Source organism: Atractosteus spatula, chromosome 11, assembly GCF_055471065.1.
Source record: "Atractosteus spatula isolate fAtrSpa1 chromosome 11, fAtrSpa1.hap1, whole genome shotgun sequence".
NCBI lineage: Eukaryota > Metazoa > Chordata > Actinopteri > Semionotiformes > Lepisosteidae > Atractosteus > Atractosteus spatula.
This window is the reverse complement of record NC_142716.1, coordinates 6,427,957-6,453,688: the sequence shown is the minus strand read 5'-3', so window position 1 is coordinate 6,453,688 and position 25,732 is coordinate 6,427,957. Positions and strand designations below refer to the sequence as shown.

General features: G+C 36.0%; 1 protein-coding gene across 1 annotated transcript in view; it reads right to left on the bottom strand.

Moving 5' to 3' along the window:
• The window catches only part of pappa2 (pappalysin 2), a 66,363-nt gene that overhangs the window by 3,048 nt on the left and 37,583 nt on the right, over positions 1–25,732 (bottom strand). The window contains exons 16-22 of the mRNA XM_088927323.1: positions 25,293–25,470; positions 23,196–23,409; positions 21,964–22,132; positions 21,590–21,722; positions 21,050–21,159; positions 18,514–18,585; positions 3,161–3,259 (exon numbers count right to left, since the gene is read on the bottom strand). Coding sequence (XP_088783449.1) covers positions 3,161–3,259; positions 18,514–18,585; positions 21,050–21,159; positions 21,590–21,722; positions 21,964–22,132; positions 23,196–23,409; positions 25,293–25,470 — 975 coding nt within the window. The remainder of the gene's footprint in view (positions 1–3,160; positions 3,260–18,513; positions 18,586–21,049; positions 21,160–21,589; positions 21,723–21,963; positions 22,133–23,195; positions 23,410–25,292; positions 25,471–25,732) is intronic.

Sequence of the window (25,732 nt, the reverse complement as noted above, 5' to 3'; positions counted from 1 at the left end):
TGGTAATCAGATTTCTTAATTACAAACTGAATGCATACATTGCATGATTAAAGGTGCAAAAACTTAATGTTCCACATTTCCCCCCTGGGAAGTACAGTAAATGTTAACTACCTGTAGCTGTACCAATCTTGTGATTCCCTACATATTGGTAGAAGGGAATAAAAACACACCACTGGAGAAAAAGTAGATCAACACATGTTAAGAATCAACAGAAGCCGTTGCCAGCTCTCGTCTAGGAAACACGCCATCGCCACAGGTTGCTAAACAAACACAGATGCAAAACAAGCTGCCTGTCGCAAGAAAAGTAAATATAAAAGTCAATTGCAGAGTCTCTAACATGGATTTGATCAAATGTTTTGGGGAGGTCACCATTTAATTGCAGACTTTGTTGTTATTCCAGAAGGTGGAGAAAGAAGTGTGACTTCCAAGACACATTTCCCTCTGCTCAGTGTGCATTTTTTTTACAAACTGTTTTGTGTGTGTGTCTAAAATCTGATCCTCCGGTAAGTTCATTTAACTTGGAACATTGAGGCAATAGTAATTCTTTATTGCCTCTGCTCCTGAAACTACTTTCTTCCATGATTACAGCCCCTGGAAAAAGGGGACCTTGTCCTTCTGGGGGATGAAATCAAATTGAAGCTCCCACAATCCAGTGAGATACTTTATTTTCGAGTTTATATGGTAAGTGAAATAGGTTGTATTCCTAATTCTGTGACTGGATCAATTACACTACCTTATGCATGGTAAAGATGTGGCAGAGAATATCAACCATCGAGCATGCTAAGTGCAACGAATACGCCCTGGCGTATAACCGGGATCTCAACCGCCTGGGCTGGGGGAGGTCCCCTTTAGCTCAGCCGGAAAGTTCCCTGTTGTGTGACGCTGGAGACCCGGGTTCGAACTGAGGGACGAACTGGCAGGGCAGGAGCGCCAAGGGCGGAAACCCCAAGCACCGTTACATCAGCAATGTCTCGGCTAGGTTGCTCGTAGTTAGGACTAGTGTCGCTACTGTAGCAACCAATTTATTCCGTGATCTTTACGAATCTCTTCTTGTGGCTTCCAGTCTCTGTAGCCTTGCTGATCTGAGGTTTGATGTGTCAAAATTAAAATTGCTCATAAACTGAACTGTAATTCAAGAAAAACAAAATAAAAAATAGCAGCAATGTATCCAAATAATCACATATTCGGTCATCTTTACATTCCATAGCAGTAAGTGCTAAAATCCTATTAAATGTGGGTAAAATTGTGGGCAGAAGGAAAAAGCTGTGACATTCAGCTGATGTCACTTTGGAATTCATAAGGAGCACTATTATTTTATATTTGCTTTCATGTGACCTACTAAGGGCATGAAACTCCAGAAGGTCTTGCCATATAATTTAAAAGAACGATAATGAAGTGTTAAACGGACTTCAAGCAATTTTCTCTTAAATTGTTAATACTCCAACTTGAAATGTCAGTATATTCTGCTGTCATAATTGTACCTATTATTAGCTGCTTTGCTTTTTTTGGCATAGTATTATTATAGTTAATAAAGAGTGATTGTGGGGTCTTTGCAGAGCTTATTGCTACAGTTACCTGGACACAATCTACAAGCTCAAGTCTAGCTTACTCTGTCTCCTAGCAAAGGACAATGTTTCATACAAATAGAACATTTTGAAAGTCTTACAATCTCTACATATTTATCTATCTTATTAAAAGACATATGGAGAGAATTATTTTGGGAAGTGTTTTATTAATGTGTTTTAGTGCATGTAGGGCTTGACCCTAGCATCTGTAATCTAATGCAGATCTAATAAATTGAAAAACTCCCAGTCATGTGTCAGTTTTTCTTTTTTGTTTGAGTCGAACAAACAGCAGCAGGGAAATAAGAAATTAGACCTGCCAATGCCAATGTAAAGGTCTGAAGTCAGTTGTTAACATGTTATTCCATGAACGCCTGAATTACTGTAAAATGAATAGAGAAACACATAAAACCTGGAGGGGTCTTAAAACCAGCTAATAAACCATAAATTCAACTTTATAGGTGATGTCACTGGATGGCACAAAGTTCCTGTGGCATTTAAATGTCTTTTAAAAATCAAATTACAAATCTGGATCTTGGCCTGCATGCTTAAGTTTAACAAGATCTAATTATGTTTTCTCTCATTCTTTCACAGCATTATAAACAAAGGAAATGACACTCGTTGGACAAAGAGTCTTCCCCAGTTGATGAAAGGTCTTATAAATAAACTGTGTGCCCGTCTACTGTCCAGCTTTTCTGCCAGCTTGGAACAAAACTGAGACAAATGTTTGCCAGTGTAAAGTTACTGATCTAAGCAGCATCTGGGCCCTTCTAGACAGGAGTGCAGCTGGTGTTATTCTACTGGCAGCATAAAGGCAATAAGCAGGTCTACTGCCCAAAATGTGAAGATGCTGTCTTTCATTACATGGGGAGATGGTGAAATGTCAAACATTTATTATTTTTTATTGTTATTATTTTACTATTACTGGGGCTGTTTCTGTTGTGACTGTAATGATAACCAGGCTGACTTGGAAAACTGTTTACTTTGGAGTTTTTGCCTGAACTGAATTTACTGTATGCCTGATCTCATCCATTCACCTCCAGACTATTTTACAATGGAGTGCTTTTGAGCAGGAGACAAAGGGGCATCCTCCTGTCAAAGACAGTTTAAAAAGAAAGGCAAGTTATTTTAACTGACCACAACATGACAGGAAGGGGAGGGTATACACTTAATAAGGGTAAAAATGGTGAAAAGTAGAAAGGGCAGCAAGAAATTGGGACAGAACATAATGATGAAAGAGGGAAGTGATATTCAATATAGATAATGGCAGATTTAAGACCAGCTAAGGCCTTGAATACTGGGATGCTGAATACTCATAGACTATAGTATAAAATAATATAGATGAAAAATAATTACATTTAATTTAATTGGGCTCTTCTTCCTCAGAAACAGTATTAAGAGTCATACTGTAAGAATACTCATACAAAAATGTTCCAAGAATTGACTTCTCTGTTCTCTGTGCTTTTCGAACTGGACGTTTTGGAGTGACAGTGGAATTAAAAACCAAGATGACAGTTTCAAAGATGACAATCTTTTTCAGAGAATCAAAGGCAGAAGAAAATAAATTCAGAAAAAAATCCTTTAATGTTCCCCCTTACCTTCCTAGATGAAAGTGTGGATGGACAGCAGTCTCCACCATCATACTGGCAGTAAGCTCTGTTGTTTATTGTGTCACACCAGCCATCACCCTGGAAGGGCTAAAAAAGAGAACATCTCTTACAGATAATCATTTCTGTGGAACTGGAACTGTCCAGTACTTTTACAGTTTTTTTTGGACATTTATGGTCCCTGTTTGGTAGCTATCACAGTGAGATTCATTATATTTAAACAGAAAGCCAAAACTACATGCAGCCTAAAACATACAGTAAGTGCTTCCTGAAAACAACTAACAAAACTTTGCTTGATGGAAAAAATATCTTCATCTCTCTTTTCCTCCTTTGTGTTTTTTTGTGTTGGATTTGCAACTTCCAACTTTTACATTGGTTTCACTTGCTCAAAGAAAAAGCTTGAAAAATCAAATTCAAATGTTTTAAAGCCCGATACAAAAAAGCCAATGGCAAAGTTTGTTCCCATACGTTGAAAATTTAGTACTGTATATTTGCAAGATACTATCTGAATATTCCCTGTGAGGTTTGAAGTAAAAAAAAAAGTGCTTTAAGATATTTTTCAGTTGTTCAAACTATGATGGCAGTTTGCCCATTATTTGTGTGCATCTTATAAAAACATTATTTTAAAGCTCTATATTAGATATATTTGTTATATTGTTTTGAAACCTAAATATTCAATTGCTTTTAAGTAAATTTGCCAAGAATGCTGCTTGGCAGAGATATATGCCCCAATTCTCTAAACCGATTTTTACATGATATTTTGCCATCTAAGATAGTCTAAATATTATGTTTCTTTCATAGGATCAGTCACCTATTTCTTAATAAGAAACACCATGTGTCCTGTTCACTTGCATGCAAAGATCTCATTAATTTGGGACTTATTCCCGAAATATATCCCCCTAGTGCAGTGATTTAAATTAAATATTTTTGCACATTTCTACAGTATTGAGAATTGTTGGAAAATGTAGTTTGTTTTTGCTCGGATTACAAAAAACCTTAGAATGTCCAGTCAGACTCTATTAATAACAACCCACACTATTTTTCTCTTTACCAGCTCATACATCATATATTCATCTATAGGTGGCAATTACAATATGGCTTAAAATGTCATTAAATTAAATGAAAATTTCAGACAACAACAGGATTTTGTGACAAAGAACAATATTTTTTAGATGGAAATGTCTGAAATCAGAATGTGAGAAACTAGTATTGTAAAATCCGTATTGGAAATTAGAGTATGTTAGATCGCAACTTACAGTAATTCCCCATTTTGTTAAAAGACCATGGTAAGAATGGAGTACAATGGAGTACAGGTGTCACACCCGAAGAAGGCTTCAAAGCTGAAACGCTGTGTTTTTTTTTTCTCTTCAGCATGGAATAAACCTATTATTTGTTCATATATGAATTACATTTGGGGAACTTCATGTATGATAATTATTGCATTTGATTCATTTGAACTTCACCTTAGTGTCTCTTTGCAAATAATCAGAAAACAAGAACTACTAAGATACTTTTGGCATCGTCCTAACTTAAAGACCTCAAATCCGTATCCCCGTTACAAATGCATCTGTTCGAGAATCTTTTGAAGATTGCTTTTATCTAAAGAACACCTAATCCAAAAGCTTTTTGTCCTCTTTCCAAATATTGCCAAGTCATAAACACATACAATTTTTATCCTTCTAGTTTAATCTAACCAGGACAGGAACAGGGAGTGTTTGCCCAAAAGAGTTAATCTTAGATCATTTTGTCACTTTTGTGCCGATAACAGTACACAATGTATGTCTTCAGATTCTCCAAGTACTGAACATGAAAATGGATATTTTTTCAGTGATTATAGTGAATTGTCAGAACGTTGAAAATATACAAAAAGAGATGCTTCTGTTCAAGTCCTAAACATGCCCTTATTCATGCTGAGAATTCCACAATGTTTTCCTGGTGGAACTTCCTTTAGCTTTTCAAACAGATTTGGCATAATTAGACAATGAATGTTAATCATTGGTGGAGTTTTTTGCTTCCATCTGTAAGAGGTCTCATTCAGTTTGCTTATTACACTGATGGGACCCACTAGGACAGCCGATAGCATTGAATTCTCCTGCAACAGGAGGCCAGCCTTGCACAATTCACCACTCTAGGATGGAAGGAGGTGTACGACTTGGGTCTACTTGAGAGAAAGAGATTGAATCCTGTTGGAATACAGACTACATATGTTATGCAAGTTTCTTGTAATTGTGTTCTTAAATGTTCAAAAGAGATGCAATAGAGGGTTGCAGTCAGTATTGAGTACAGAAAACAGCAGGGTCTGTATTTATTTATTTTGGATGAATTCATTTGAAGGAATATATTCTTTCAATGCAAGGTTGATCTCAATTATCCATTCTCCCTTTTTTTTTTTAACATTTTTAGGATTGTTTATTAATTTATCTCACAGTCACTGACATGCAAAAAAAGTGACCAGAATTCAATCCATTCACTATAATTCTTCCCCAGCTTGTATTTCTCCCTTCTGTTGCCACATGCTAACCCATTCCCATGCCCATTCTAACGTCTGAAAACACCGTTTAGTCTCTGGCCATAACAGCACAGAATCCCAGAAATCTCGGTATAGTTAATAGTTAATATACTGGGACTTTAATATACAGTATATTAAAAAACATTTGATAAAAACACATTCCTCTCTTCTGTACAGTAGTGTTTAACTTTATAGTTAAACTATAGTTATAGTTATAGTATAAAGTAGACTTTATACTTCATAAACACACTTACAAAAGTCTCCTTCATGTCAAAGATGAAAACAGCTTTTATGTCTCTCTGACTAGATGTTATGCCTTAAGAATTTATTTGGAGAATTAGTAAATACAAATGAAATTTAAAGCCAACAAGAGCACAATGCTAAAATGCTAGCTAATGTTACCCAAAGATGAAATGAAATCTTTTGAATTAACATTGATGAGGAACTAAGTCAACATCAAAAAAGCCCTTATCAATTGTCAGCAACCGGATTTTATTAATGTGGCCAGAAATCAAAACAATTAAATAATGTGTATTATTGCCACTGCACCTTAAATATAATTACCAAAATAACATATACTGTAGCTGAAGCAAGAGATGCAAGTCTCATTTTTTCTTGTCTTTTTCCTTCATGAAATGTTAATTTGAAAAACCACATACTTTGAACTGCATTCTTTTATTTCTTAACTAAATCTCAGCTATATCTCAGATCTTTCCTTCTTTCTCAAGAGTGCAAAGCCTGAATGAAAGACATGCCTTCTTAAAGTGTGAGTCATTTTCCATTCTTTCCCTTAAATCTCTGTTTCTTGTTATTTGAAAGTAAGGTGATAAAGGTCTTGGTTTGTACTGACAAATTGACATCTGCAGAGTGATTTTGGTACCAGACAACAAAGAAAGGAACGTTTTTCAGCTTCTAAAGGCTTTTGGACTGCTGTGTGGTCAGGGAGAACTGCTTGTTTGCCTGTAAAGCTGGGTCGGGGTTTTGAGTTTGTAAAGTGGAAAATCCTCATACAAATAAAATCAGTCAGTGGAATTAACTCTCTGGTCAGTGTATTTTTTTTTTTTTTGGAGGGACAGGCTAAAATACTGTGAGTTCTCAGTTTTGTTTGATTAGAGTACCTAGAAAATGGTACCAAAGCAAGGCTTGAAATGGAAGAGGGTACGAAAACCGTAGGAGAGAAGCTAAAAGATTAATTTAACACAGTCTCCTCACCAGAGGCTAATACTGTATGAATCACCAGAAAATATGGCATTCGGAGACAAAAAATATTAATAAGAAAACAGGTTGTTAGAATTTAACATACTGAATAGTGAATAGTGATCTTTAGTCTTTGAAACCATTATATATACAGTACTGTAAATGATAAAGCTTTTTTAGATTTACTTTTATTGGTAAAGGCATTTGCAGATCCACAAATATTTGTATTTGTTTAGATATTTCCTTCAGATACTGGGAATAGCTACAGATATTCTTACAGCACTATATTCCGAAAGCATAAAAAATTATGCATAACAATTTGCCAGATATGCAATGTTTCCTGACAGGACAAAACTAGATTAATCCATACCACCTGTTGTTGAAATGTTATTAGATTATTTTTGGTGTTTTTGTTATTTAATGTTTTATTCATGATAGGAACATTTCTTCTGTAATGTCATACAGTTCTTACTTTTTTTAGCTTTGTTTTTAAAGTCTATGGTAAATATTTTCCTTTCAGTAATGCTGATACCTGTCATGATGAACATAAAATGTAAAAGGTAACGTCTATACCAGAGCTAGCCAGAGCATGTCATTTCCATAGCATTAAGGAGAATCAAGAACACAGGACTTTTCCCCTTGATGGGAGGAGATTATACAACTGGGTGTACAGGAGCAACTGGGGTAAACGTACCTCAAGGTACAACAACAGTTCTGCAGGGGTGATGTGAACTCACTAGTTATGAGCCTAAATGCTTACCTTACTGCACTATGTTATTGTGATCTTGAATACAGTCTTCAGATATAGTCAACTGAATTAACCTACCATTTCAAAAATACCTGCAATCTTTGCTGCTCAAGACACAAACAGACAATAGCCAGTGTGAGTCAAAAACAGGCATGCAGTGTACTCATTAAAGATAGTTTTTATCTCTTTCTCATTCTCAAAACAACACTCAGTGCACTATCACGGCAAAAAATCCCGTACTTGACCAAGAAACAAAAACATTTACAGCTTAGGGCAGGATTCCTTGACTCTAGACATCCAGGCCTGCTGTCAAGCAGGTTTTGTATTCCTATTTAAAATATCAGCAGCTGAAGTCATGGTAAGATACAAAAAGTTCAGTTATGTTAAGGTCTCAAGCAGAATGCAAACCAGCAGATTATTTGCCCCTCAAGTAGTATAAAGTGAGTAAAGAACTACTGTATACTTTAGCAGAGGCAAAGGCATACTGTATCTTACAATGATTTATTATAGTATCTTATATCATTTTAAAGCTTAGAAATCTGTTCAATCTTTTTCACAGCAGCATCTAAGACCTTTTCAAGTTACTAAATAAAATTAAAAGCAACACTCACTGTACTGTATTGTATATGAATTAAATTGAACAAAACAACATATTTTCAAGGAAACATAATTAACCACTACCAACTGTTGCTTGGCCAGGCACACAGTACCATACAAAGGTACTTTCAAAATTACAATATCTGGAACACACACAGCTTGAGTTGTATCGGGACAGATACAATGATGCCTCGCTTCAGGCAATTGCAGTTTCCAAACACCATGACCAATTAAACCTCATAGCAACAATCACCAAGATGTCTGTCCACCTTGTGTACTGCGTCAAATTTTCCTATCAAACTTCAAAGTTCTTTTAGAATAAATATGAAGATATGCTTCAATAAAAGTCAAATAAAATGCATTAATTGCTGAAAGAAAGTAGTAATAAACAAAATAAACACCGTAGCAACAATTTCTAGGGCTTTGAGGCCTAGATGTCTTGGCATTTTACCTCAGAAAAATATGTACCTAATAACTGTCAAGTCATATTTGAGGCTCCCCAGAGGTCTTAAAAGCTACACAATTACATTTCCCTCTCATTTCACTGAAATGTAAAATAAGCTTTTTATTAATGTAAACCTTGACTACATATCCAAGTACAACAGTAGTTTTACGTACTGATTCATCATTGTAATCCAGGGGTCAGATGTGGTCTTGAAAGTTTCATTGTCAGTCCTGTGATTTTTCAGTGGCTAAAGGACACAGATTAACTTTTTCTTTTATTAAAATGTTAAAACCGTGCTGAAACGTAATTTGAATATCAGCAGCTCTTCATACGTTCCTCTTTAAGTATTTTTCCTTAAATATACAGTACAGCACATTAAACTCGTAGTCATATACTTCCAGCGTCTCTGACTTTGGTGGCAAACATTCATACAGCAATAGTCTGGGAAATTCGTATGACTGTTTTTTTTCTTCTGACAATTACAGTACAAACTTGGTTCCCTAAGGTAAACTGTGTGTTACTATTCCTCAAATGGAACCTGTCCAGTTCTAATGAGACCAAACGTTTGTGCCAAAATCATTTGATCACTCATCTATCCAAGTGGACTGCTGCCCAATACAAAGTGTTTTCCATTGCCACCAAAATAGATTTGACAGGTAAACAGCTTTAATGCGAACCAAAGCTGGCTGACAGTGACTAACATAAAAGTGGTAGTTTGAACTAAAGAGACAAATACCAATACATCACCAAGAGTTTTGACTCCAAAATGAATGCAGGTCTAACATCACCCTGGAGCCTGTTATCAGCCCATTCTGTCAGTAACCATCTGGATAGGATCTTGTAAAGAGTATTCACTAGACATATGGTGGGGTGTAATTTATAATGTTGTCATTGAGTCTCCTGTGGCAGGCAACTGTTTTGCTTAGCAACATGGGAGAACAAGAGCGAAAAAAAACTGTCTGGCAGGTAAAAGGAATATTCTGGTAATACGAGACATTTCATCAGAATTCTTACGTTCCAAAGATAGTTCCAGTTCATATTTTCACTACACAAAAATTGCATCAAGCTCTTCACTCAAAGTATGCCCTTTTATCTTCTATTTATCCCTACATGCTTATAGAATATGCCATCTGGTTGATTTCAATCACTTTTAATGACACACAAATCAAACACATTTTCATTCTGACAAAGGCTTTGCAAAATGTCTTGCAGGGCAAATTAGTTTTTAAATGCTCATTATGAAAGCCCTAGCAGTGTAAGCATATTAAGAACAGAATCATATAATAATTGAAAAGTTTTGCATTCTTAGAATGTACAGCAGTGACAGAAAATATGCTGTGTAAAAGTAATAATAGAAAAGGGAACAATGATTGGAATTGTCGACATGCTTTCAGAAATGAAAATCGTATTCTAAAAAATATGGATGTGGACAGATCCAAAAATAAAGGAAAAGCTTAATAAATATATATCAACAATGGCAGTAATATTCTGTAAAGAACACCTGCTTCATTCTAATGCATTGATTCTGTGGATCTGTGCTTTATTGTTGAAAAGATAAGAAAAACTAATAAACTAATAATAAACTAAAGCCAAGTTTCCCTGACTTTTAAATATAGCCAAAACTGACAAACACTAGAAAACAAATGGACTTACCCCAATTCCTCATACCTCATTTCTGAGGCAGTTATCAGACCTATCTCGCTTTTATTACTTCTGTAACTTAAATTAACCTTGTGAAAGGGGTTAGGAAAGTGTCCAGGTGCAAAAGATGAAGCAAAATTACACTACCATCCCTACTACTATTAAGAAACACAGGAATACTAGTATAAGTATAAGTATAATGGAATATACATATGTCTACTTGTAAGTGCTTTTAGTGCTTATCCTTTCTTTGTTATTACTCAATGATTTTATAAGAATCAAATCACTGTTGCTTTATATCAGTAATCCTCACTTTGTGGTACTGGAATTTATCTGAGCTCTTAATCACATAATTGAAAGCATTAATGATTCACCTGATCTCTTTTGCCACTGTTTGAGCTCCATAGAATACCAGCGCAGCTCAGGCTCTTCAGTAGCAGGTGAAACAATCACTGATCAATACAAATATTGTCCAATATGGCTAAGAAAACTTCAGCTAATGGGCACAATTAGAGTGTGATACTTTCTTGAAAAGATTTACAACTGATAAGTTTGTTTTTTTTAATTTCATTATAACTAAATGCTTTGCAAATTATTTGAATATAAAATGTGCGATATATTATTATTGTTATAATTCCGAACCAGCCCAGAAAAGGAAAATAAAATATGTGTCAGATACTGTTCCAGAATCCTATGATATAAGACATGGATTTTAAATGCTTTTAGCTTTCTTATAAACACAAATTATCACTGTTTCTTGTCCCACAACACCTCCACATTTACTTCAATTTAACCAGCACGGGGAAGCAGATTTGTCTTACACATACTGTACTGTATTCATCACAGCCATTTGCAAAGATAGGTTCGCTTCCCCATTAGCAATCTGTGAGAAACTGTATGCTCAATAACGAGTAGCGAGTACGATTTCCATTTTTTCAGTAATGTTGATAAAAGTTATCTAAAATCATACGAGTAATAAAAGGGTAATATCACTATCAGATTAGTAAATGCAAATTTCTTTTCGAAGTCAATTTTCCCACTGCTGGCAACATCAAAACGAAACCAGAGAGACAACACGAGCAGGGCAAAGCTACAGTACATTCCATTACTTTTCAAAAGGGCTCATTTCTGTACAGGACACAATGCTTGGCAGCACATTTTTATCATATATCACAATCAAAGTCAACATTAGACAAGATTAAAATGAAATGAAACATTTGCTTGTTTTCATAAGGGCATATTGTGTTTAGTTAAACACTAAAACCCCCTTCATGATTCCTCATTCTTCCACAGTGAAGAAAATAAATGGGCAATGTGGGAACAATCGGTTTATTAGTGCTTTTAAGTTCCCGTTTTTACTCTCAGGATTTTATCACTTTGGAGATATACTGTAGAAGGTATGGATAGGACAACAGTTTTGATAGCACTCAAGCATCAAACGTTCTCTCTTCCACAAGACAGATTTACGGATTCTGCTTTGGATGTTCTGTTTTAAAACTTTTCACCTGACTTAAAACTTTAATCAACTGCAAGCCCTCCGCCCTCCTTTCTTTCCCGCCACTTCCTCAACCCAATCCAAAACGTTAATCCATTTATTTTGGCAAATCAATATAACAACCCATGCCAAACTTGAGAAGTTAGTGCTTTGGATGGATTTTAAAAGGATTCCATTAATCATGACTAAGTTTACTGCTGAAACAATGTTGTGTTAGAAATATTCCTTGAAATGCAAGTTTTATCTTCAAATACAAACCACATTGAAGAAAGCAGTGAAATGTTCTGACTGAATTTATTTGATTTCTTAAGAGATAAAATGACATCCATAGGGAGCTGCTAATGAAACAGAGGTGAATGTATAGCCATTACAAATGTTTACTTATGATTTATTTTGAATGTGTTTGCTCACTTTTCCAGGAAGAAGTACCATTTTGTTCACATTAAAATGTCACATCAATTCCAGTACAGATCCAAAGGAACAACAACACTAATAAGTGCACAAAAATACAAGATTATAGGTACCTGAAAGCTGGCTTATTAAAACAACAAGTGTGAGCTTTCCAGAAAGTTTAATCCAGAAGGATAATGATTTGTCATTAACAAACTGTCAGACAGAAGAGAACTGTTTTTATCCTGTTGCAGATCTAAAAAAACAGTCAAAACCAGTAGGCTAAATGATGCTATAATAAATGTTAGCTTGATCTTAGGTTCAGTCTTAGTGGTATCTGTGAACATAAAAATATTCTTTTAAAAACACATATCTTTTCAAATATTTAGACATTTTAATACCATTGAGTAGACACACATTACAGGATAAAAGTGCTATGGAGTACTACCTAACACCTGCTGTACATTTGATTCTGACTGTGGCTGGTTTTTGTCTACACAATTGCTGTAAGTAAAGAATATCCCTGGATTTCATCACGATGAAAACATGATATTGAAAAATGCTGACCTATTACATTCTCAAAGGCATCGACAAGATCAACCCAGCGGATTTCTTCAGAATGAACAGTGAAACACAAACCAGAGGGCATAAGTGGAAAACTACATGGGATTAGAAATTCGTGGAACTACTAAATACCAAATGGGCTAGAGGGGATGAAAGCACTGCTCTCGTATGTAACTTTTCTTATGTTTCTTATTCTCATCTTCGTCTAAGATTTTCAGTCCATTATGTTTTTAGTAATATCAGAAGTAAATACAAATATACAGGTATTAAACTCACGATTGATTTGATAATGATCAAAAATCAAAAATGGAAATCTTCTGGAACCCAGGGGAACAATAACCCCACAGTATAATAACTGAATAACCCAAATATATATACTGATGTCACAGTTATAAACCTTGATACTATCCCATAAGAAGACGCTGATATTGTTGGCCTTCAGGGAATAATAACTTTGATAAGTAAACATTCAACGGATTATGGAATGGGAAAGCCTGTCATCACGACCCATATCTTTTAAGATTAAACACTACTATCTTTATTATGCATGTTGTACTACAAAATCACTACCGATTGCATGCTGACTTACTGCCATATCACAATGAGGACGCTGGAGTTCCGCAAATACTAAACCAAATCCCCCTCCTCTATTTGTAAAAGGGTATCCCTTTTAAAACAGAATGAACTTGTAAAATGAATCTGGACCTTGTGGTTTGTTCTTAGGGATTCTAGCACTGCCCAGGATTTCACTCAAATCAAGTGTGTTTGAAGATTTTGTGATTTACTGGCTCAAGGTCTTCCTGATTTCTTTTTAAAGTTTGTAATGCGTAGACTGTAAATCACAGCCACCTGGGACCTTGTGGAAAAGCTACTGGAATTCCCACAGGGATGGTCTGAAATGTTTGCTTCAGTAATATAATGCACCTGCAAGGTTCGGCTGTAAGGGTCAGTGACTCTGCAGACGGGCTTAGTCCAGCAATAATATTTATACTTCACTGTACCATGGGGTCTGAAAAATCTGGTGCCTTTATAGTCAGAGGCCTGAAAAATATATCAAAAAGACAGTGCTGTGATCTTACACAAATACAGAAAGTCAGCATGACTGAACCCAAAGACAGCAGAAATGATTATGTGTTCTCCTACTGCTTTTTCCACTTCAAAATAGAGCCTATGAAGAAAACAAAATCAATAATTGATATATACAATATACTGCATATTAGCACCACAGCTAGTCAATTTAATTTTCACCACTGGACTACAAGATATTTTTGTATCTGAGAGAAAGTTCAATGTAATTTTATTTAATGCATACTGAGTACAAAAAGAAGCTTAGAGCTGTGTTTATACATGAATGTTTTTAGACAAAGTATGTAGATTTTGTATACTGAGTTAATGGCCTTTGTGACATCTGTATATTTAAGGCTAGACTAAGTCATATCAAGCAGACCAAAAGTGGAGCCCAGTCCTTTTAATGAATGAATCAAGGTTTTTGTGTGGACCAGCCCAACAGACATTAGTAAGCACGGCGCAGGCATTCAGAGCAATATGCTAGTTGTGTACAAAAGACCATTGAAAGGGAAAGTCCAAGTGTGATGGCTTAACCAAGAGTGTCTACTTTCGGCAGAACACAACACATCAACACAACACTACATTGAGCACGTCCTGAGAAGAAACTGACTGCACTTGAAGAGGGTTCATTATGAAACACTCCAACAGGACAATTGTTGGTACTCATGCAATAGCATCTTTCTTGCTAGATGCAGAGTGAGACAGTTATTCTATGGATGCCCTGCCCACAAGATTCAAGTCCCAATGATTAATTGTGGGATTAGATGTGATGAAGCGGTATCTAGGGCTCAGACACCAGTGAACAAACAGGTGCTGGCCCTGGCTCTGTGGAGGCATGGGCTGGAATCCCTATCCAGGATCTGTAACCTTTTGAAAAGTATGTCACACATGCACAACTTGTGTTATTTTTTCCATGGTAGCATATGGAAATGTACCAATCAGATTTTAGAATCAAAAATCAGAAAGTGCAGATAAACTGTTGATGACAAATCTTACTTGGTTTAATATACCTGTACCATGTTCAATAAAATGTCAGTGTACCCGCTGCAAGAACAATTTTTACTTGTTGAAAATCAGTGTTATGCTTCTTTTGGGGCCTACATTAAATTGTTATATTACTTATTACATTTTAATAAATGCCTAATAATGCCTACTTTATGAGTGTCACTTACAAAGCGGACATTCAGCAATTATAACTGGTAACTTACATGATTAAGTTGTTAATTAAGTAATAAAAAATGAATACATGTTTTTATAACATGAATCTGAAATAGTAACTTAAATTTTAACAAAATAATTAGGACTCAGAATAATATTTTGCACAACAACCAAGACGTAAAATATACTTTAATATACTGTAAATGATGTACATTCACATCTTAGATTATGAGACACTAAATATGTCACTGGAACAGCTAATATGGTTTCCTTCTAAAGGGGGATTTAACTGGTCCTCCTGCACCACAACATGGGTAAAACGAAGGATTAAATCCCTTTATAAGCCCAAAGCACCTGTCAATAACTTTGACAATATCTATAAAATCCAAAGTGAACAGAAGGCAATATTTTAATTGTCTCATATTTTAATACACTCATCCTTAGTAACATCATCACTAACCTGATCCCTTGGCATTATCTAATTAAGAAGTTAGCAGATTAAAAGGAAACTACAAACTGTGATTAACCTATCCTTATTATTATAATTCTATAAACGACTTCAGGGAAATCAAATGTTCATGTCTGTTTCTGGTCTCTTGATGTACTGTACAACTTTGCAACTGCTTGAAAAGTTACTATTCTTAATGCTTGAAAAACAAGACTTTTTCAGATGTACAGCAACATATGGCTTGGAAGAATGTAGGAAAAACATTTTTACTAAGCTCCCATGTTGTTTTATTGTGCTTTTCCCTGTTGGCAGACCATGGCTAGACCTCACACTCTATAGTAAATGATGGGCACTATGCCATACAGAAAAAGCAGGCCCAGGATCTTTAACCAAAGAACAGTGGTGTGCAATTAATACAACCATAGCCTATATCATAGCCTATTGTGTCTTACTTATTTTAGTATCAAATAATGTGTAAAATTGCTATAGATAGGATTACATTAATACTGGTTATAAGTTTTATCCTGGATATTAATTTCCATCTGGTCTTCATTACTAAATGAGCTAAATAATGTGAATACATCTTTTCACTGCAAATGTGCTATGCATTCAATATAAAGAATGACTTTTGAATTGCAAGTCTATAAGACATTATTATAAATATTATTGATGGAAAAAGTGATGGTAGCTGAATGAATGAATTTTTGCATGTTTCTGAAATATTACATCTTGTCTCCTTTGATATACCTTCTGAGTAATTTAATTTTTTATGGCATTGCTGGAATTAGAGAAAAAATTGTTGAAAGTGGGCACTGTCAATGTCATACTCACTGGAAAGCTGAGGCTGTTTGATAATTGCTTCTTGCTATTTCCTTAAATCACCCAGTAACAAAGGAAATAACTCTAATTAAATACATTTAATTGCTATAGGAAGGATGTGCTGCCAAATATGATCAGATGGTCCTGACCATAGGATTCTAAATGTCCACTTTAGTAAGAACCTTTTACCTAAAGAAACTTCATGTGGGGTATGAAATTAGCTCCTCCCTCTGGACCAGATTTTAAAACTAATGCCCCAGCATGATGACCAGGGACACTGTACTGTAGTCATTAAAGATCCCTTAGCACGTTTCAAAAGAGTAGGGGTGTTAATCCCAGTTAATCCTAAATTCCACTCTAGATTTGGGTTTCTGATCTTCACAAAGCAAATCAGAACCAATATCTCACACCTGATTGAATATATAATAGTGTATAATGAAGTGTGTCCCCTTCAAAATATAAAGCATTCTGGGAACTGTTGGAATGAAAAGCACCATAGAAATGGAAGGAATTGTTAATTATATTATAATTATAATTATATTGTTAATTATAATTCTGACTCACTTGACAACTGAGCACTGTGATTGAAGCTACATTCCTCTTCCTATAAAATAGGGATTTTCATTGTATTCTCCATAATTTGCATTTAGGTGCATTTGTTCTTTTTTACAACAAAGAATATTTGATGTGCTTTAAACAGATTAGACAAAAAAGCGATGTTTCTATACTCTTATACAGCGTATGCAAATATATTTAAAGTAATGTCACAGGGCTCTTGGGAAGACACACACCAGTGTTTATCTGTCATGATTTATACCTTAGCTTCATTTTGCTTTAAATTTCAAAGTGAAGAAACTCTCTTTTTAAAATAAAAACACTCACTATCTATGGAAGCCTGGTTCTCCAAACATGTCCTACTCTATAGACTTGAGACATGTGCCTCGTTGGCACATCTTAGTGTTTCTCGTTATACTGTCTGACTGAGCTAACTTGTGTTTGTTTACAACTTCAGAAAACAGAATATGACTCCACTACTCTCTATCCAATTTTTAAATGTATTATTCTTCTTATTTCAGGAATTCAAACCTTACTTCAGAAAGGTTAATCAGTCTAGAATAGTAGAAAAACTGAATGAAAATGTACATACAGTAGGTACAGTTCTCTCTGTAGGCTATAATATAAACAGGCTTAACTGAAGTATTTTTAGTAGCTCAGTAACAAAAGCTTTCTGTGTGAGTGCAGGTTGAGTTCTTTGATGCACACATCGCAAGTATGAGACTCTGTCATGTCAGTAGCTAATTACGGCCTCATCTCACTTATGCCTGGTATTTCCCAAGCAGTGTCATGCCGCATCAGCATTGTCAGGCGTTGGGTTCAGTTTAGCTAGACTGGGCTCTCTCAGTTCTCAGCAAAAAAGAGACCCAGTGACTGCAGGCTCATGAAGGAAGGAAGGACCTTGTCTCCATTTGTTTAAGATCCTATTGTATATTGTTGCAGAGACTGTCACAAAAAAGTAAAAAATGGAGGTATATTGGTGAGAGGGCCTTGTCAGCCATTCCCCATACTCCCCAGCCTACTGTAGAATAGTGTCCAAATATCCTTACTTCCAGTAGTCCTCATGAGCAATGACATAACTGGGAATTAAAAACTGGGCTTGTGTATGATGAAAAATAATTGGAGATTCTTACATTTTAAAAATTAAACTTTGCATTACTACTAAAGTGTTGTATTTGACAGTGAAATAATCTTGTGCATACTCCTGAAAAGCCTAAATAAAAGTTAGTAAAAAGAAGTATCCGAAATGGAAAATGAGAAAACGAAATACGAATTTTAAAGCCGTTTCCCTACATGGAAAAACGATTATTTATTTTCTTTCAAAATAATTGCCTCACTGACTGGTTCAAGCCCCATAATCTCAAACTCACACTCCGGATTTCCCATAAATCACCATGAGAAGTACAAGGGAAGACAGATCAGGAAAGCGATTTTTCTGTAAGCCCAAAGCTGGCAATGAATAAACTATCTTACTGAGCACATCCTGAGAGATTATATGTCTCAGCCCCTGCCTAGTGTTTATTAAAAGTACAGTGCCTTTGCATTTGCAGAAAGACATTTGAAACTAAAGGTTTTTGTTTCATAAATATATTTAATCATTGTGCAAATGAGAATACATTGTCGGACATTTCTATGTGAACCTGTCGAGCACAGCACAATCCTGTATCCATATGAAATGTTGTTTTGAGATCTGGTAGCTGGAACACTTACCTCACATGATTGTATGCAGTGGACCAGGTGTGGGTCTGGATACCATCTCATCAGACCTGTGCAGACGATGCTCTACAGGAATAACGTAATAAAAAAATAAATTAAAACATGATTAATCAAAGTTTATTGCATTATATGTTGCATTGTCCATGAGCTGGTGGATACGTTGTGTTCTTAGACAGGTAAACAATCTGTTTTTCAAAAGAGTTAGATAAATATACATTTATATAGTTATATACATGTAGTTATGATTCTCCTGGGTTTGCTTTCCACAGCATTACAATTGAGGTGATGTAACTAGTGGAGTACCACGGGATATTAAGACCTATATTGACATCACTATTCTCCTTGATTTAAATGATAATGTACATTAGCTTATAGATTATTGACATAAAGTGGATTCTGATAAAGTAAATAGACTTGTTAAGTTTTAAAATTAAAGATTAGTAAACACTTTAGAACCAGCAAAGGAAATTCCAGAATATTTTGACAGAATTCAAAACTAAGAAAATACCAGGCAGACATGATTAACATAGATGAGTATTGCATGGAGACAGCAAAAACATAAACTACAGGTACAAAATGAGAAACACAAACATAAACAAGAACATATGAAAAAGACTAAGGTGTTTAAGTCAACACATCATATGCATCTTCTGGACATAGCAGGAAAATCATCATTTTAAGACACACAGTTAAAAGCACATAATTTTAATCAAGGGATTTATGTTAAAACTGTACTATACAGTAAGACCTCATTAAGTGTATCCTGAACAATTCTGGTCACCAAGTCAAAGTGCTCAGCAAGACAAATGTAGCCAGGAACATTCTGGTGCTTAAATGGCATGAACTGACTAAAAAACTGAACCTTTATAGTCTTGAAAATAATAGACTATGAAGGCCATTATAGGAATTGATAAGTCAAACTACAAAGTGACAAAGAACAGGAGGAAATTACAAAAAGAGGTTGTGGGGGTTTGGAACACATAACCAAGCCATGTTGTTGAAGGAGATACTGTACCATGGCTTCATTCAAGAAATAGCTGGAATAGATCCTTGGATCAATTAGCTACTAGCAATCAAATGGGCAAGATAGGCCAACAAGACTCACTTTGTTTTTCAGCTTTCTTATGTTCTTACAATAGCTGTCAGCAACTATGCAATGTGTTTTCAGAGCAATGCTGAAAAATCCTCTTTCTGTCATAGCAACCACACGGACAGCATTTTAGCAACCTAACAAAAGCTGTTTAAACAAAGGCAGTATCTAGTAGATGAGGAACTCTGCCATTTGTAATCAAACAACCACATGGGGCTTATGACTTCCAATAGCTCTTAATCTGTAGTCTGGTGTTTATTGTTTTCATTTTAAAACGCAGATTTACAGCATACCCTCTAACGTCAGATATCTGATGCCAAGAGGCTATGGAGTAAATGAAGTGCCCCCAGGGTTCTCAAAACTGGAGGTGGTAAGAGTTTTTGGATGTGAGCTAAACGTTGATTTAAGGTAATACTATCCCTTTTTTGACAGAAACAGGCCAGGAATATGGCATATGTTATCAAATTCAGTTCCGAACTATTCAAATTTAAAAGCCTTAGACTTCAAGTGTACTGAAAGGTCACCCAATGGCAACTCAGTAAAATTATTTTTTTCATTCTAGATCTCTATTGTCTGGGTTCCATTGGGTCCCATTAGGCAGTTTTCCCCCATAAAAAATAATATTGATCTAACAGTGTTAGATACACCGAAACATGTGAAAACTTTCAGCTGCTATTCTTGTCTTGAGTACTCCATTATGAGAAGTTGATGACAACTAGTTTTTCTCTCAGAGATGTATAAACTTTTGTTTCCTCGAAAGGTCTGGCAACAGAGCCATGTGAAGTAAAATTAAGTTAACAAGTCAAAACAGTTTTAGTCAAAAAGAAGCAAAACCTTGGACAACCCACGCTTTACAATACTTAAACACATAGTACAGGTTTTTTGTACACTAGCCTTAAAATACGGTAGAAACAGCAAGGTAAATATTCCATGTATCAACACAGAGAAATGACACAAATGTAATTCCTGACCACACCACATGCCCTGCTTCACAAGAAAAACCTCAAAGATGCATTTAGAAATCAAGATAAGTAAAGTTATACAAAAGGGCTTGCTTTTAATTGCCAAAAGCATTACTAACTCCTAGAGAAACTTGAGTACATTCATGGCACATGTCAAACTGCATAATTGCATACAGATACACATTGATTATGTTAAGACAAAAAGGATGCATGAATTGTGTATGAATGTAAATAAAAGATCCAAAAAAAATAGTTTGGTAGCTATTCACCGCTGTCAGCAGACATGTAAGAAAATGCCACTTGAGATGTGACTGGAGATGATATTTAATTGCAAAAATTCCTGATCTCTTCAATTGACTGATCTCGAAAAGGGAGATCAACACTCTAGGAAACACGTACAAAACATATGGATATTTTCGTTAAAAAGCAAAGATCATTTTTGACATAACAGTCATACTCAGATACCATCCCGTCTCACCTTAACTTTGCTGGGTAACATCCAGTGCTTCATCGTGTCAGCAGTAACATCATTGGACAGAAGCACTGGATCGCTCAGGGAGATGACACATGCTGGATAGCAAACAGCCCCTGCAATTTCACAGCAATTGTTGTCTTTTCTGTTACTTAATCTCTAACACATCAAAACCAACTTGAAAATAGTTAGAAATTAAATCACCAAATTCCACAGTTTAACTCCAGTAATGTCTCAAAACCAGATGATCATTCGTGGTAGCATATAAAATGATATTGCTGAGAATCAGCCTTGACAACTGGAACTCAAATCAGGGAAAGCAGGAATGTTCTTGTCATTTTATTAAGCAAAAGAATTTTGATTGTGGTCTGAATTTAGCTGCATTTGTAATGCGGAATTTATGTCATTGTCATTCTTGTTTTCAGCCTCTAAACGAATGTGGCAATGACCTGTTGAAAGGAATTAAAATGTATACTAAAACCAAACAGGTCTGTTTTTATTATTGTTACATGGTTGGGACAAATCTGAACATATGTTTCGACTCACCCACATTATAGCCTTCCTCACAGCTGTACTCCACCAGATTAACATCAGGAGGAGGTGCACATGCTCCTTGAAGTTTCCTACACATTTTAAACACCTCTGTCCATGTGCCGTCCTTGGTACAGCGGATTGTGTACTGTCAGCAAAAACAGAATGTGCATTATGAAGAGAGCACTAGGCACTGAGGAACTAAGCGCTATGGTTTTCTTGCAAAGTACTGTATGTAATGAAGGCAAAACCTCGTCCAGAAAATAATAATAATATCATTTTCCTTTGATTAGGTGAAAACCAGAGGCTTTCCTAGCAAAACTGCAAATTAGACAAAGAAAGTTTTCAGAGCTTTAGAATTACAAATGTCACATTAAATTTCCTCTAACCTTCTCTGTGGGCTCAGAACAGCTGAGAGTACACTGGCTGTCAAATTCCAGTCCCTTGGTACAGCTGTACATCCCCTCAAACACAGGGGGAAGGGGTTCACAGGAAACAGGGACGCAGTTCCCTTCAGTCCAAACCCCATCTTCAAGACACTCCAGCTTTAGGAATTTCCTAAGTACGCAAAGAATAATGCACGTCTAATGGAAGAGACTACAGTAAATAGCAACAGAGATTGCATGAAGTATTGCCATCTGTTTGAACTTGATAGGAACAAGGAATTATTAAGATGTTTCAATTATCATGAATAACCTGGGCCCTGTAAGTTTTATACTGTATATCTACTGACAGAAATAATTCTTCCAAACAGTACGGTATATTTCATAGGAATAAACACAACAGATTGTAGTACAACTAATTTGCAAAAGCAACATTAGCATGGAATTTTGCTTTTCAAAGCTTTACAACCATTCACTTTTTATGCAACTGATTTCTATCTTGTTCAGACTTTCTTCTTTCTTGTCTACAGTATATGCTACATTTTTTCTAAAGAAATGTGTGATTAGTCATGTGTGAACGAGTATTGCAAAAGCACTAAAAAAGCAAGTCGATGATTTTGATTCCTTTATGAGACCTGCTCCATACTTATAATGATGATGGATAATTACAGTGTTTAAAGCATGTCCACAAACCTTAACGACTTGTTGGACAAACATGTAAAAGACTGCAGGTGTCTTACACTGGTGTCGGCAGCCATTCGTACATCACACACAGAAAAAAAAGCCATCAATCCCTCAGGGCAGGGCAAACCAAAAAACAGCCTTTCTGACTGGCCCATTTACCCGCTGTGTAATATGGCCTTTGACTCTTGCCAGACTGAAACTAATGAGAACCAGAGTCGGGCTACCAAAATAGGAGGTGGTCCCTGTTTACTAGAGTATTAGGAACATATGGCCTCTTCATTAACAAGAAACATTATTGCTTTGTTGTTTTTGCTTTTGTCAACTAAAACAAATAAAACTAAAAAACATAAAGTATTATCTTTTGTGATTTCCACTGACCTTATACTAACCGTATATAGAGGGGTAGATCTGCATTTTCTTTGTGGATGTCTCAAATCTTGTATTGCAGTATAGAAAGAATTGAATTTATATCACCAAAGTAGCATGTTTTGTGTCACTGATCTACCTACAGTTGTAACATTAATAAATACTTAATACAAAAAAAGATCACTCACTTTCTTGGCTTTTTGTTCGGGCTGCCCATTACGTAGTATCCAGGATTGCACTTGTAACGACAGATGGTGCCCACATCATGGCTACCTTCTTCACAGTGGGGGACCAACAACTTGGCATTGTGCACTGTTGGGGGTGCACCACACTCCACTCTGCAATATGCTTCCGGATAGGACCACAAGCCATCTTCTAAACACACCAACCTGTCACTCCCACCTGGAACCGGAAAAAATAAAGACCCTTGAACTCTGGCAGCAGTCTGGGAACAGGTGAGAATGTAATATTTCTATATGTTGCACTGGGAATATTTCAGCAGTTGGAAGGAAGAGAAAATCCACCCATCGAATCTTTTTGCTGACCACTTCATCCAATTCCGGGTCACGGGAGAGCTGAAGCTGATCTCAGCAAGCAACGGGCACAAGGCAGGGTCCACCCTGCAAGGGAAGTCAGTCCATAGCACACGCACATACAAACACAGACATGCGCACACTCACACCAGGACCAATTTTCCCTGAAGCCAATTAACCTACCAGTGTGTCTTTGGACTGTGGGAGTAAACCCGGAGCACCCAAAGGAAACATTCATAGAACCTTTAAGAACGATTCTTTATTTTTTCTGGGAAAAATCCTGTTAGAATGCTTTATATTTCAAAATAGTTAAAACGGACTTACAATAACTTACAGTTTTTGAATTAAACATCCATACTAAACCAGACTAACCTATTCATTCTCACTGTCTAGCTTTAGATGCACCTGAAATGAATTATCTCTAAAGCAGCTTTGTTGCATCTGATATCATGACATTGTCAAAAACCAGAAAACCTGCACCCTACTGCCATAAATAAATTATTAATAATACAGTACATGTATTAGAATCAGAAAAATGTTGCATGCTAAAATAAACACACCTATATATTCTTGGGGCTTCTGTGAAACCCTGATTTAAAAAAAAGATAACAATACTTAATGATTTATTTAAGACATCCTGGGACTATTTTATTTAAAGTGCTATAAAATACTGTGTGTATGTTTTTATTTAAATCGTGATGGTGGCTGTTGTCTCTGTCCACAATATTAACATTTCAATTTATCATTTGATAAAAAAGGACTGATACTTTCTTGTAAAACTTTTACTTCTACAAAAAAAAAAAACGTGTTTACAAAACCTGGAAAGTAGGCTTGGCTTCATTGCAGCTTGCAGCACAGGTAGAAAGCCAAGTCTCAGAGTCCTTAGGGAAACTGAATTTTCAGGTCCCAGCTACCCCACAGAGAAGTTTCTTGAAGAAAAACATTTCCTGGCCAACTAATGACTTTGTGGTTTTCTGTTTCAGCAGCTGTGGTGACCCTGTGGGACAAGGTACCTGAATCTGCCTATGTACTGCAGGCTAATGAGATGAGTTTCACAACACTGTGCTCACAGGCCCCTTTTTGTATGGTGTTATTTGATTTTCATTTAAGACAGGGAGGGCCGTTTGTTGTTTGATCAAGGTGGACTTCAAAACACAGGGACCTTAAATGCCTTTTAGAATCTCTGTAGCTGCTAGCTTTTTAAATTTACTAATATAGATTAAGTTCATTCACATCATTTACAGTCATATAGAAATAGACATCAAGACACAGAGACAGAGTTTTGAAAAAATAGACAGAAAACGTTAATTTAAACACTTATTGACGTGCCGTTAAAATATGGAAGTCTCTCAACTGTTGCTGCTCGATGCCAACATGCTGTCACCCCTCTTCCAATTACTAGACCTGTTGAATCATAAAAAACATTTTTTCCTTCTTATTTTCTCTCCATACCTGTCTACTGCCTCCCAAACCTCCTGCTAGTTTCCTATTTATGCAGCAGGTATCTTATGTTCTCTGGAAAGACCTTGGCACAGAGCTACACTTGGCTGGATCAGATAACACTCCACATTAACTTCCACTACTTTAAACCACCATCTGAACGCCTGTAAAGACTTTGATACTTGGCAACAGACAGAATGAAAAAGAAGGAAAAACAGTTTGACATAAAAAAACACCAATTTATGCTTGTGCATGTAGAAAGAACAAATAAATCAACATATTTATTTTCACAGTGTGTCATTCATTCCACACCTTGCAGAATTGCTGGAGGCTTGCAAGAAAATGAACACTGTTTTCCAAAAGTTGTTCCCCCTGGGCAGGAAAAGGAGGCGAAGTAAACATGGGACTCATCCGGGAATCCACAGTCAATGGGTTGGCAGGCCACTACTCGGTCCCATGTCCCATACCCACACTCCAGCACTGCTTCCTTCTGCCGGATATCAAGATGGAAAATCTTCATTATGAGGTTGTAAATTATGCAACACATTACTGTATTGGTTCTAATTAATAAAACTACAGTCTACTATCAAAGAAGCCCGGACTGGAAAATGTATATGTCAGTAGTTACATTTCATCCTTTTTTTTGTCAGCTATTTCTTTACGGATTGGTTTTCCTGAATCCATCCATTTTCTAACTACTGCACCAAATTCTGAATCACGAGGGACCCGGAGCCTATCCCGGCAAGAAACAG